General features: G+C 41.6%; 1 protein-coding gene across 1 annotated transcript in view; it reads left to right on the forward strand.

The window, feature by feature from the left end:
- The first annotated feature begins 2049 nt into the window (after positions 1 to 2049).
- TPD52 (tumor protein D52) overlaps positions 2050 to 13184 on the forward strand; it is a 132550-nt gene continuing 121415 nt past the window's right edge. The window contains exon 1 of the mRNA XM_055432467.2: positions 2050 to 2212. Within this exon, the coding sequence (XP_055288442.1) occupies positions 2194 to 2212 (19 nt within the window). The 5' untranslated portion in view covers positions 2050 to 2193. The remainder of the gene's footprint in view (positions 2213 to 13184) is intronic.

Below are 13184 nucleotides of genomic sequence, written 5' to 3' on the forward strand. Positions count from 1 at the left end.
ACATTTAAAAGGTCATTTAAGAGCAAAATGTAGGTGACTTCCTTGGAGGTCCAGTGGTTAAAACTCTGCACTTCCAATGCAGTGGGTCCAATGCAGGGTTCCATTCCTGGTCAGGGAACTGGGAAGTAAGATCCCATACAATGTGCCATGCAGCCAATAAATAAATATTTTAAAAAGAAAAAGATATATCATTGCACTTCTTTGTTATAAACACTGGATTGTTAGTAATAGTAGATAAGATATATTAATATCTTGGCTTCCCAGGTGGCATTCGTGGTAAAGAATCTGCCTGCCAATGAGAAAACTCAGAGAAGCAGTTTCGATCCTGGGCTGGGAAGATCCCCTAGAGTAGGAAATGGCAACCCACTCTCGTACTCTTGACTGGAAAACTTATGAACAAAGGAGCCTGCCGGTCTACAGGGATCCCAGAGAGTCAGACATGACTGAGGACACAATTTATCTTATTTTGAAATTTTAGTCTGAAAGCTAAACTTATAATATTGATTCATTGCGTGGCATAATTAAAGCAGTGAAAAGATGACCCAAATGATCTTTGACTTCCTGGAGCTCATAAACTGCTGGGTTATAACCTAGAGGGGCTGGGAATATAAACCTATGACTGTGGCGGGCTGGTCTGGGAGATGAGTGAGAGTAGTGGGTGCTACAAGAGAGAAGCCAAGTGCAGTGGGAGTAGGCAGAATCAAAGAGGAGAGGTCTCATCGGATTGAGATAAACCGAATTGAATAAAATTCAGAAGAGGCTGTCAATGCAGGTGGGAAACAGATACACTTACATTAAGTCCCTTCAAGTAACTATGGCTAATTTAAAAACATAGTAGCAACAGCCAAACTCCTGTGATGTTTCAGGCAACGTGCGCTGGAGGCCTAGCCAGAGTCTCTAAGTAGCACACAAGGAAGCTTGCCTTCCTTCTTAGACCCAGATGGCTTAGGAAATTAGGCTACCACCTTGCTGCTGCTAGGTCACTTCAGTCGTGTCCGACTCTGTGTGACCCCATAGACGGAAGCCCACCAGGCTCCCCCGTCCCTGGGATTCTCCAGGCAAGAACACTGGAGTGGGTTGCCATTTCCTTCTCCAATGTGTGAAAAGTGAAAGTGAAAAGTGAAAGTGAAGTCGCTCAGTCGTGTCCGACCCTTACCGACCCCACGGACTGCAGCCTACCAGGCTCCTCCATCCATGGGATTTTCTAGGCAATAGTACTGGAGTGGCTTGCCATTGCCTTCTCCGAGGCTACCACCTTAGCACTATGTAATAATCAACGTGACTTCACGGAAGACAGTAACTGCAGAACACTTACACAGAATGTTGATGCTAATTACAAAAAGTGTTATTACAGGAACTTCAAACTGTCCCTTGATCAATGGATGTGAAGCCTTTTGATATTTTCAAAAGATCCCTGTTGATAAGTCTACCCTTTGGTTAATTTAATCCATTTAACTCATTTCAGAGTGTGGTCCTTAACCCTGCACTCAAAATAGTCAGATTTTATTACACGAAAATCTTCTGAATTTGTCACTTAAAACCTTGCACTCTATTAAAAAGACAGGGCCACATCATTTTTTCGAGAGATTCTTTACAATTTTAACCTCTTGGCCTGTTTCGGACCTACTCTGGTAGACAGTCTAGGGTATTATTTTGGGAGCAGAACATGAGGAATGTGCGGGAAAAGGAGCCACTGGCAATTGAAAATAACCTTCCTGCGTTTGCCATAAGCACAGAAGAGCGGGTGTTCGGGGAGGCAGAGAAAGGGCATCTTCAATGCCCGGGAGGAAACTTCTGATGATAAATAACTTGAGGGTGGGACTAACGCCATCCCTGTCTGCACGCGGTCCCCATGCAGCCTCCACGGTGCTGCCGCGTCTTCGCCGTCCCCGCCTTCCCCGCTCTCCTACAGGGCGGGTTCCAGCCTGCGCTCACCCGGCCCTCCCCGCCCCGCCGCCCGGCACCGCCCGCCGGTCCTCCTCCCGCGCCGACGCGGCGGAGCACACCGGCCCGCGGGGTCAGGTGGTTGGGTGACGCCCCGGGACAGCGCTCCCCACCGCGCGCGGGCGGCGCCACCGCGCCCGACGCCTCCGGGGGAGGAGACTTCCCGGGAGCAGCCGGCGGAGGACGGGAGGAGCGCGGCGCGGCGGGCGGGCGGGCCGAGCGGGGACGGGCTGCCGGCGGGAGGGAGACATGGACCGCAGCGAGCAAGGTGAGGGCGCGGGCGCCTCCGGGCTGGGCGCGGGGCCCGGCGCGGCGCGGCTGGGGGTCGGGGTCCGGGGTGCGGCGGCGCGCGGCCTGGCGCCCGGGCAGGTGCGGAGCCTGCGGTGCCGGCGCCGCGAGTTGCGTCCCCGGAGCCGGATCCCGGGTCCTGGTGGGGCCGGGCTGCCGGGAACCGGCGGCCGGAGGGGGCGGATGGGACCGCGCGAGGGTCCGCGGGTGTTGGAGACAGCCGAGAGGAGGGCAAAGACAGAGAAGGTTCTGGGAGGCGGCGGAGGGCCAGCGCCAGGCGTTCGGAGCCGGGGCGGCCGATCGAGAAGCGCTTTGGTGGAGAGCGGCGCCCGGGAGCCCTGCTCACCCCGGTCTGGGACCCGTGGAAACTGAGGGACTGAGGACGGTGGGTCGTTTGGCCCCCCACGAGGGGCGCGTGAAGCCCTCCCAGCCGCATGTGAAGACTTTCTGCTCTCTCCTTCTTACGTGGTTAGGATTTTTGGTGGCATTTGAGCCCGTGGCGTTGGTTTTGGTTGCGAACATTTCGCATCCCCCAATTGTGGAGCAGTGTCTCTAGGTTTGTTTGGAGGCGGGGAATTTTTCTTTACGAGGGTCCCCTTTTATCCATCAAAGGTGAAACCCCCCAACACAAAACCTTAGTCTGATTACTCTAGCTTTGGATGCACTTGTTTCTGAAAATAGTATCTCAAGGGAAATTGCCTCCAGTAAACATTATTTAAGAGAGATGTGGCATAGGAGAACTAGGTTTTCAGATTTAAATATTGCCACATCCTAGAAATCTTTACTGATAATAACACAGTAACCACACTAACCATAACACAGATTCGTGGCAAGATTTTAAATGTATACGTATAAAGGCTAAAAAAAAGTAACAATATTGAGGTTAGTTTTGGGAAGTTAATGGAAATTATTACTATTTTGAGTCTTAACACATTTTTTTTTTTAATGCACTACCCTCCAGTATCTGCCTTCATGCATATGAGTTTTTATTTAAGTCAAACCATATTCCATGTATACTATTTTGTAGTTTACTTCTGGTCAGTTGTAAAATAGGATTTTTGGAGCCTTCCAATCCAGCTTTTCCTTTCTCTCAAACCCTCAAATTAATCTCACATTCATTTTATACAGTATGTACATGTGTGCACAGTTGTGTTCAACTCTTTGCCACCCCATGGACTGTAGCCCACCAAGGTCATCTATCCATGCAGTTTCCCAGGCAAGAATGCTGGAGTGGATTGCCATCTCCTTCTCCAAGGGATATTCCCCACCCAGGAATTGAACCCAGATCTCCAGCACTGCAAGCAGATTCTTTACCAGCTGAGTAATGGGGAAGCCCCATACAATATGTAGTTTATAGAATATATGTAATACATTATGTATGTACATATATACACATGTCCACATATTGTCTAGATTTCAAACTTTCTGAAGTTAGAAGCATATATTTCATTTTTGTCTGCAGTTGAGTAACCTGGTGATTTGCACATGGTAAACATTTAAATGTTTGAGTTGGAAAGCTCCTCACAGGTCTCAGGTGTATTATTGTTAGGAGAAGGCCTAGGGGCCACCACGTAAGTCAGCATTTTTCTATCTGGATTTTGATGGGGTAGTGAGGGTGTCCAGCATATGAGCATGCATACGTGTATATGTCTTACACTATGATATTTAACATAATGATGTTTTTAGAATATGTGGCTATGTTTGGTACTCCTCCAAGTAGATGAAATATTAGTGTTTGAATTAGGTGAATGGAGTGACTGATTTTATTAGATTTTGTATTCTAGTTTGGCTGGTAAGAGTCACGGCCAGTAGTACTTCTGTAATATTCCAGTTTGCTGATATGCTTTATGTGGTTATTGTAGGATTACTGTTTGTGCGTGTGTTTGTGTGTATGTGTCTAAGATATGTTTAATAAATCCCTTGGTTTATAAGAGGAGTCTTTTTCTGCCTCTAATTTTCAGATGTTATTCTTTGGTAAAGATATTTGTTAGTCATGTTACTCCTTGCGTGTACTTGTCATTCTTGGAGGGCAAGGGAAGTCCATCCTCTTAAAGTGGAGAACCTGGAGGCTAGACTCTAAATGAAAGATGAGCTTGCCTGGGCAAGGTCAGCTGAGGCTACATAGCTTTGCGGTCTTAACAACGACATGGCCTTTCCTTATACTTTGGGTTCCTTCTGCCTCTTTTTTGTCGTTTCATCTTTATGTTCCCACGGCACACAGTTTTTTAGAAATGTTTGTTGACTGCCTCAGATGAAAGGTAAGGGCCCAAGGGCCAGTCTCCTCCCAGCCCCTGGAACCTACTGATTCCCTCTGAGTTGGTCACTTGCTTCCCACTTCCTCCTGTTCTTTTTCCTCTGTGTTTTAAAGAAACAGAACTCTGGTTGGGTGGACAAAGTTGCTGATAAGACTGCAGTGGGTGTGGAGAGTAAGTTTATCTGTTAGCTCTCTGAGCTAGCAGAGACAGTTCCGTCTTGAGCAAGTCCATGTAGACTCTGGCTGAAAGTGAGGAGGAACCTGGATTTTTAACTTGCAGTTTCACCAGCAAAGCGTGTTGGCTGGAATAAAGTTTATACAAAATCTGTGATTGTCTGGTGAATTGTGATTTTTTTTCAAAGTGCCTAAAACCAAATCAGAATATTTTAGGATTTAACTTACTCTTTTGACATGTGTGGATTTTGTTGTATTTGTTCCTTAAAAAAATACTCTAGGGACTTCTCTGATGATGCTGTGGTTAAGATTTTGTGCTCCCAATGAAGGGAAACCTTGGTTGAGGAACTAAGATCCCACATGCTGCACAGTGTGGCCAGGAAAATAAAATCCTCTAGATACAAAATTAAATGGCCTACTACTTGTCTTGAATGCATGTCTCTGCTGAAATGTCTCCTTATCCGTTCCTTCTTATATGAAGTTGTCAAAAGCTACCCTTTGCTACTGATTTTATTTAACAGAGCTATAATGTTTTGAAATGAACAGTTTTATTTTCAGTGCTGTATTCTGAATGCTTTTCATTATCAGTCTGAGATTTGCCTATTTTTCATGCCCTCCCCCATACCCAGACTCTATATACAGTACTCTGCTTATGTAGAGAGCAGTCAACATCAGATGATTTAAAACTCACCATAAACAACATACTGCCTCTTAGGAGTTTCTATAGGTTCAGCACACTTAACATGTGTGCCATTTCCCACCTTGAGAGTGCAGCGGCCTGCTAACTGTAGAATACACCGTGTAAACAAAACTCCTGACTGCCTTTTATGGGGCTGAAGAGATAATTGTGCTCGAGTACTCTCTTATATTGGCTTCCCAGGTGGCGCAGTGGTAAGTAATCTGCCTGCCAATGCAGGAGACACTAGATGTGGGTTGGGTCCCTGGGTTGGGAACATCCCCTGGAGGAGCAAATGGCAACCCACTCCATATTCTTACCTGGAAAATTCCATGGACAGAGGAGCCTGGAGGGCTACAGTCCATGGGGTTGCAAAGAGTCAGACATAATTAAGCATGTGCGTGCATACACACACACACACAGACATGCACTCTCTTATATTAGTAATAACTTGTAGTTTAGCACCATTATATTGACAGTCACCTAGCCACTAAGCATTTTATCTGTGTTTGAATTAAAACACCACCACAGCTTTTTATTTTAAGGGAGTAAGGGAAGGCTGCTGTGGTCGAAACAACTGGGGAAAGGGGAAGCCTTCAATGAAACAGTGACACAATAATAGGCCACTATAACTTCAGGTTGGTAATTATGCCTTTGAAATAACGAAATGGTGAGGTGTTGTTGATTTACAGATAAACGTAGAAATGAATGGGTAACAGCTTTGAGGGTCTGCTCACAGATCTCTGGGTGTGAGTCACTCAGCTTCATGGTTTCTTTGGTCAAGTCTTGCTTTCCATATGGTGCTAATATCTTTGTTAACTTGCATTCACTTCCTGCATCTGTTTCTATGCAGCAGTCTGCCTGGTCCCTAGGGGAGAGCTGAGTGGTAGGAGGGGTTGTGATCCATCAGTGATCTCAAAACAGAATAATCTATGTACACAATAAAAGCAAATACACAGAACACCCAAATCCCCTGACTTTCTGTGCTCCTGGTCCTTGTATTGGAGGCTCACTTTATTTTATTTTCCTTGTAGAAAATTGTTTCTGTTTATTTGTTGAGTGTTTTAAAATCTGTCTTCTGAGACTCTCCCAAATTTTATTTAAACTGGGTGGGTACCAGAAACTGTAGTCTTGGTAGTGTATTTTTATTAGAATACATGTCCAAGGGATCAAGGGATTTAAAGTCTAGTGCAAGTTGAAAAATGTTTGAATTAAAAATACTTCTTGGTAGCTGAGAGGAATTGTTCATTTTAGAAAAATCAGAAAATACAGATGGAGAGAAAGAACATAAAACCACCTATAATCCCATCCTGGAAAATCACTGTTAGCATGTTGGTTTGTATTCATCCATATAGCTGTCCTTTTAAACAAATCACAAAATAATCTCTTATTGAACATGTCATCTTGTATCTTGCTTCTTCTTTAAAACTCAGAATATTTAAAAAATATCCTTCTGCAGCATCATTTTGACTAGTGTGACCGGGTAATTAATGCACATGATGGAGATCAGAATGATTAAAAGGCGCAAAATGTTAAATCTCCCTTCCATTCCTGTCTCCTTGGCTATTTCCCTTGGGTAGTGATGTCACCATTATTAACAGTTTCCTCTCCATCCATCCAGAGAGATTCTACTTATGTAGGTATACACACTTATATTTAAATACGTACAATATTAGTGTGTGTGTTATATAAGCTGTAGTGCACACATTATTTAGCACCTAACATCTTCCACTTAAATACAGTGTATATTTTAGAGATCATTCAACACATGTTATATAGAGTTGTTTCATTTTTCAGGGCTATTTGTAGATGTCTATTTTTAGATGTACCATGTTATGTACCATAACAGATGATACTTGTTCCCTATTGAGGGACATTTAGGTTTACCCTGATATTTTGCTATTAAAACAAAGCTGCAGGAAATAAATCTGAATGCAAATTATTTGATAAATGTGCTGGTGTATCTGTAGGAAGAATTCTTAGAAGAATGTGACTGTTCAATTTTGATAGTGGTAGATTCTGCTCCAAAGAAGTGGTGCCAGTTATAATCCACCAGCTATGTGTGAGCATCTGCTTCTCTCTATCATGTGGCCAGGGTGTTGTCACATTTTTCATCTTTGCTTCTCTTGTGGGGGGAAAGATGTTTTGCAGGCTGTGTTTTATTATATATTTTTCTTAATATGAAGGCCATTATGCTTCTTTTGCTATGTTTGAGATCTACCTATATTCATTTTCTGTGACATGCCTGATCATATACCTTGCCAGTTTTTTCTATTGTTTGATCTTTTTCTTCTTGATTTCTTCATGACGTGAATTGCTGTTATATTTTTTCCTAGTTTATCATTCCTTTTTTGACTTTCTGGTGATTTTTTTTCTGAGCAGAAATATTAGTTGATGGCAATTTTCATTTAATAGCTTCGAGCTTTTGAATCATTCATAGAGGTGCTATCCTCACTTTGATTTATGTTTTTATTTTTTGCCTTTAAATCTTGCATCCATCTGGAGTTTATTTTGATTAAAAAACGTGGGTTATGAATCTTAACCTCCTTCCCAACTCAGCTGGCTCCTCAATTGTCCAGCACCGTTCATTGACTAATGGGTCTTTGAAATCCTGCCATGTCAGCACTAAATTTCTGTATTCTTTTCTTTCCCCCTGTTCTGTCTGTTCACTCCTAGCAACTAAACTGTTTAAATTATTGTGGTTTTATAACATGTTAAAATGTCTGGAAGGACTAGTCGCTCCTGATCACTCTATTTTTCTTTTTATTACTAGATAATTTTTTAGCTGTTCTTGCCAGATTTTCTTTCCAAATGAACATTAGAATCAACTTGGTCTGGATAAAAATCCAACAGAAATGTAGTTGATATAGCTTTCTTCCCTTCCCCTGTTCTCTGTCCTCCTCATTTCCCTTTCTCTCCCTCTCTCTTTTTTTTTATTAGACCTGTTTCCTTGTTTTTTTCTTTATTGAATGTCCCAGTATATGTTCATCATAGTTGTATTGTACATACTATATATATAATTTTATATTGCATTTTGGATACTGCTAGATAATAAGAATTTGAATGTACCATTGAAAAAAGTATCTTCAAATTATATTTTTTGACAACTGTACTCTTTCAGCATTTGATGTTTGTTTTTTGTGTGTGGGAATATAGATTGCTTTTCGTTTTAGCTATTATAATACTTTAAAGAGAAATTGTTTTAAGATAAATTTCTTGAGACATGACAAAGGATGTGAATATGCTTAGGTTTTTCATGCCTTTGGCTAAATTGCTTTCTGGGAAACATAATTATTACTGCTTTTTTATTGTAGTAAAAATGCATTACAAAAAATATATCATCACAACTGTATTTAAGTGTATAGGATAGTATTGTTAACTCTATGTACTTCATTGTGTAACACGTCTCTAGAACCTTTTCATTTTGATGACTGAAACCCTGGACCCATGAGCAACACACATTTTTCTCTCTCTACAGCCCCTGGTAACCACTATTCTCTTTTCTGCTTCAGTGAGTTTGATTACTTTAGATACATCATTAAAGTGGAATCATGCAGTATTTGTCTTTTTATGACTAACTTATTTCACCTAGCATAATGTCTTCAAGGTTCATCCGTGTCATTGCATATTGTAGGCTTTCTGTCTTTTTTTAGGCTGTATAATATTCCAGTGTGTCTGTATGCCACATTTTCTTGATCACCTTTTATTTTTTTTGTTCATCCTTCGCTGGACATTTAGGTTGCTCCTGCCTCTTGGCTGTTGTGATCACGGGTGTGCAAAATCTCTTTTATGTCCTGTTTTCCACTCTTTTGGGTATATATTGTAGGAAAGGAATGTTTATTTCCCCTACCTTTCTTAGTTCTTTGGCTTGTCTAATAATTAAATTAACACAGGGCAGACTAACAGGAGAAAAACAAATTTAGTTGTATATGTTTGGGGATCTTACAAGAATATGAAACCCTCAGGCATTTAGCCAGTTGAGGCTTACATTACATTCTGAGCTATGGAGAAAGGGACAGGGCTCTGGGTCTTGAAAGGTGAGAAAGACAATTCACAGGAACATGGCGAGAAGGTTTGGTAAAGTGTTTTCCATTCCCTGCAGGACAACGGGGCCCAGAGAGGACTTTGATCCCTAGCCCCAGTCTGGCTGCCTGCAGTTCACCCCACCTCACCTGTACTATTTGTAGTTATCTCTTGTGATAGTTCCATTCCTGGACCAGACCCTCTATCTAAATTCTTTTAGTCAGGTAAGGGAGAGATAAAGGTTTTCCTCAGTCTGCTGGATTTTGATCGCCTTCAACTCAAAACAGTCACAATTCCAAAGTGGTATGTTTGAGGGAGACTTGTTCTGAGCTCCTCAATACTCAGAAATAAAATTGCTGGTTCATATGGTAGTTCTGTTTTTAGGTGTTTTGTTTTGTTTGTGAACTTCTCTCCTGTTTTCCATTGTGGCCGTACCATTTTACATTCTCACCAGAATTTATTTTAAAAAGAACATTGTAGGGACCAAACACCTGCAGAGAGAGGGAACCTGTGTGGGTTCTAATTTTTCCATATCCTCAGCTACACTTTTCATTTTCTGTTTTTGATAGGGGCCTTCCTAATTGAGCTGAGATAATATAACATCTCAGTGTGGTTATGATTTGCATTTTCCAGATGATGAGTGATGTTGAGTGCTTCTTGGTCATCTGTATGTCTTCTTTGGAGAAATGTCTATGGTTGGATTATTAATTAGTAATGTATTCTGGATACTTAGCCCTTATGAGATATGTGGTTTACACATATTTTTCTCCCATTCTGTAAAGTGCCTTTGTCACTCTTGGTTGTTTCTTTTTCTGCACAGATGTCATTGCCTTGGAAAAAAAAAATTATAAAGCTTATAGGTAAAAAAAAAATGCCATCCAACTTCTTCCACCTTCTAAGAGGCTGTAGATGACATTAGCCATTGTGTTCCCCTTTTGACACTGGTTGTTCTTTCATTGTTTTAATATCTTTTTATTTTATTAAATTAAAAAAGTTTTAATTGACTTATTGATTTTTGGTGCACTGGGCCTTGGTTGCTGCATGCGGGCTTTCAGTGGTTATGGTGAGCAGGGGCTACTCTGTGGTGTGCGGGCTTCTCAGTGCGGTGGCTTCTCTTGTTGCGGAGTCTGGTTCTGGGTGCGTGGGCCTCAGCAGTGGTGGTGCACAGGCTCAACTGTTGTGGCTCATAGGCTTAAGAGCAAGGGTCCAGCTGCCCCAAAGTGCGTGGGCTCTTCCCAGACCAGAATCAGACCCATGTCCCCTGCATTGGCAGGTGGATTCTTTACCACTGAGCCACCAGGGAAGTCCCCTCCTTCACCTTAAAATTGTGCCTTTGCCTTCTGCTGCTGCTACCCACCTCCCCTGTTCATATTAAACCTTTGTGTTTTGTAGGAAATATTTATTTTTTCTATTTTTTGGTTTTGGCTATGTTGCATCTTTTATGTTATTTTTCTAATGGAGGACATTATTAAGAGCAGATATTTTCTTGGTAACAGTTTTTAGAGTAACTTTCATGGATCTCAGTTGCCTCGATACTTTTTTCTCTGTGTATGTCTTCTCTTTAGATGCTTTTGTAATCAATATTAAAAGTAGTGGGTTTAGGTAGGACTATTAATTTACATGCTTTGGCTTATAGGTGTGGTGACTGTATTTCATGTTACAGCTATGCAAATGTAAATGTCAGCTTAAAAATGATATAAAACATCACCATATAAAGTTTTGGATTGAGAATTTGCTTAATAGGATTAAACTTCACCCCTTGTATTCTGAGCTTTTTGGAGGCATTGTGGTGTGGTAAAGGAGCTTATGGGGTAATGAATAGGGCTGTAGGAATAGAGATAGCAGTTTATCCAACCCATTAAGATTTGTACTTGGCTAGAAATGAAGTGTCAGTAGGAAACTGCTCTTCTGTTTGTATACCAGACTCTCATTCAAGTGTATAGACAGTTGGTACTCCATAAATATTTGTCCTATTGTACATATGTTCATTAGAAAGATTTCTAGCATATATAGAGTCATATGGGATTAGTTAACAGGGAAAGATAATAGTTTGGCAGGGAGACAAGAATACCTGTTCCAAATGTGCTTATAGTTTTATACATAATCACTGAAAGTCTGATCTGTAAATAGAAGCCAAATTGGTACTTTACTTCTCAAGTGTCTATGTAAGAGTATTTATGTATACATTTACAAGTAGAGGAGGGGACAGTGCTGATTAAATGTTTATTCTCCAAAGGAAGTTGGATGTAGTGCTCACTAAGTAACTTTCTTAAATGTTTTCTATGCTGTTTCATCAAAAGTAGTTATTTGCTTCTAATGTATCCTGAATTTAAGAGGCACAGATGGTGTTGATACATTTTAGAAGTTTTCTTTCAATAATTGAGAAGGGCAGTGGGGATGTTGACAGTGGTGGAAAGGGTTTGCTACTAGTTAACCAAAATGAAAATTATATAAAGAGGGAAAATGCAAACATTTACGCTGGCTGGAGCATTTTAGCAGATTGATGACCAACTTTCTATTTTTGTATATACTGATTATATCACTTTTGGTATATCTGTTTGTTAGCAGTGGGAATGATGATGATTCTACCTGCTTTTTTCACAACTCTAATTTTTCTTCATATTATTTCAATTCAGTCTTTCCTCAGTTCAGTTCAGTCGCTCAGTCTTGTCTGACTCTTTGCGACCCCATGAATCACAGCACACCAGGCCTCCCTGTCCATCACCAACTCCCGGAGTTCACGCAAGCTCATGTCCATCAAGTCGGTGATGCCATCCAGCCATCTCATTCTTTGTTGTCCCCTTCTCCTCCCGCCCCCAATCCCTCCTAGCATCAGAGTCTTTTCCAGTGAGTCAACTCGTCACATGAGGTGGCCAAAGTATTGGAGTTTCAGCCTCAGCATCAGTCCTTCCAATGAACACCCAGGATTGATCTCCTTTAGAATGGACTGGTTGGATCTCCTTGCAGTCCAAGGGACTCTCAAGAGTCTTCTCCAGCACCACAGTTCAAAAGCATCAATTCTTCGGCGATCAGCTTTCTTCACAGTCCAACTCTCACATCCATACATGACCACGAGAAAAACCATAGCTTTGACTAGACGGACCTTGGTTGGCAAAGTAATGTCTCTGCTTTTCATTATGCTATCTAGGTTGGTCATAACTTTCCTTCCAAGGAGTAAGCGTCTTTTAATTTCCTAATGCAAGGTAATAGGATTGGTATCATTTTTGTTTTATGTATGAGGGAACAGAAGCTGAGAGATCACGACTTCTCCATTCTCTGCTAGATGTGGAGATTGTTACAAAACCTTTGTCCCGCACCTGTTGTTTCTCAAAGGGTAACCAGGTGGCCAAGAACAGTTTCAGCTACATTTGCAAATCAGTTTAAAGGGCTGGGAACACTTCACACTTTTTAGAAATGTTTTCCTTCCAACAAATTAAAACAGAATTGGAATCTGAAGGGACTCCACTTCAAGCTCTGCATCATAATGACCTAAGTTTTCCAGCTGGGGTTTTACTGGGCAACTTTTAGTAATACCGCTACTACCACTAATACCAGCAACAACATCTGCTCAGGGTTTTCTGTATACCAGGTTCTGTTCTAAATGTTTTTCATGTTTCATTTTGAAAATGTTTAGAGCAAACCTATGAGCCACATCCTTGCTTTACAGATGAAGAAACAAGATGTGAGAAAATGGAGTAATAACTTCTGCAGGGGCACAAAGCTTGACATAGACAGAGCTGGGTTTTAAATCCGAATTATTTGGCGATAGTGTTCCTGTCCTTATGCTCCCTAACAGTTTAATGAAAGCTGTTGTTCAAAATGATG

Source organism: Moschus berezovskii, chromosome 16, assembly GCF_049115385.1.
Source record: "Moschus berezovskii isolate FMDL1 chromosome 16, NW_MosBer_1.0, whole genome shotgun sequence".
NCBI classification, from domain to species: Eukaryota; Metazoa; Chordata; class Mammalia; order Artiodactyla; family Moschidae; genus Moschus; species Moschus berezovskii.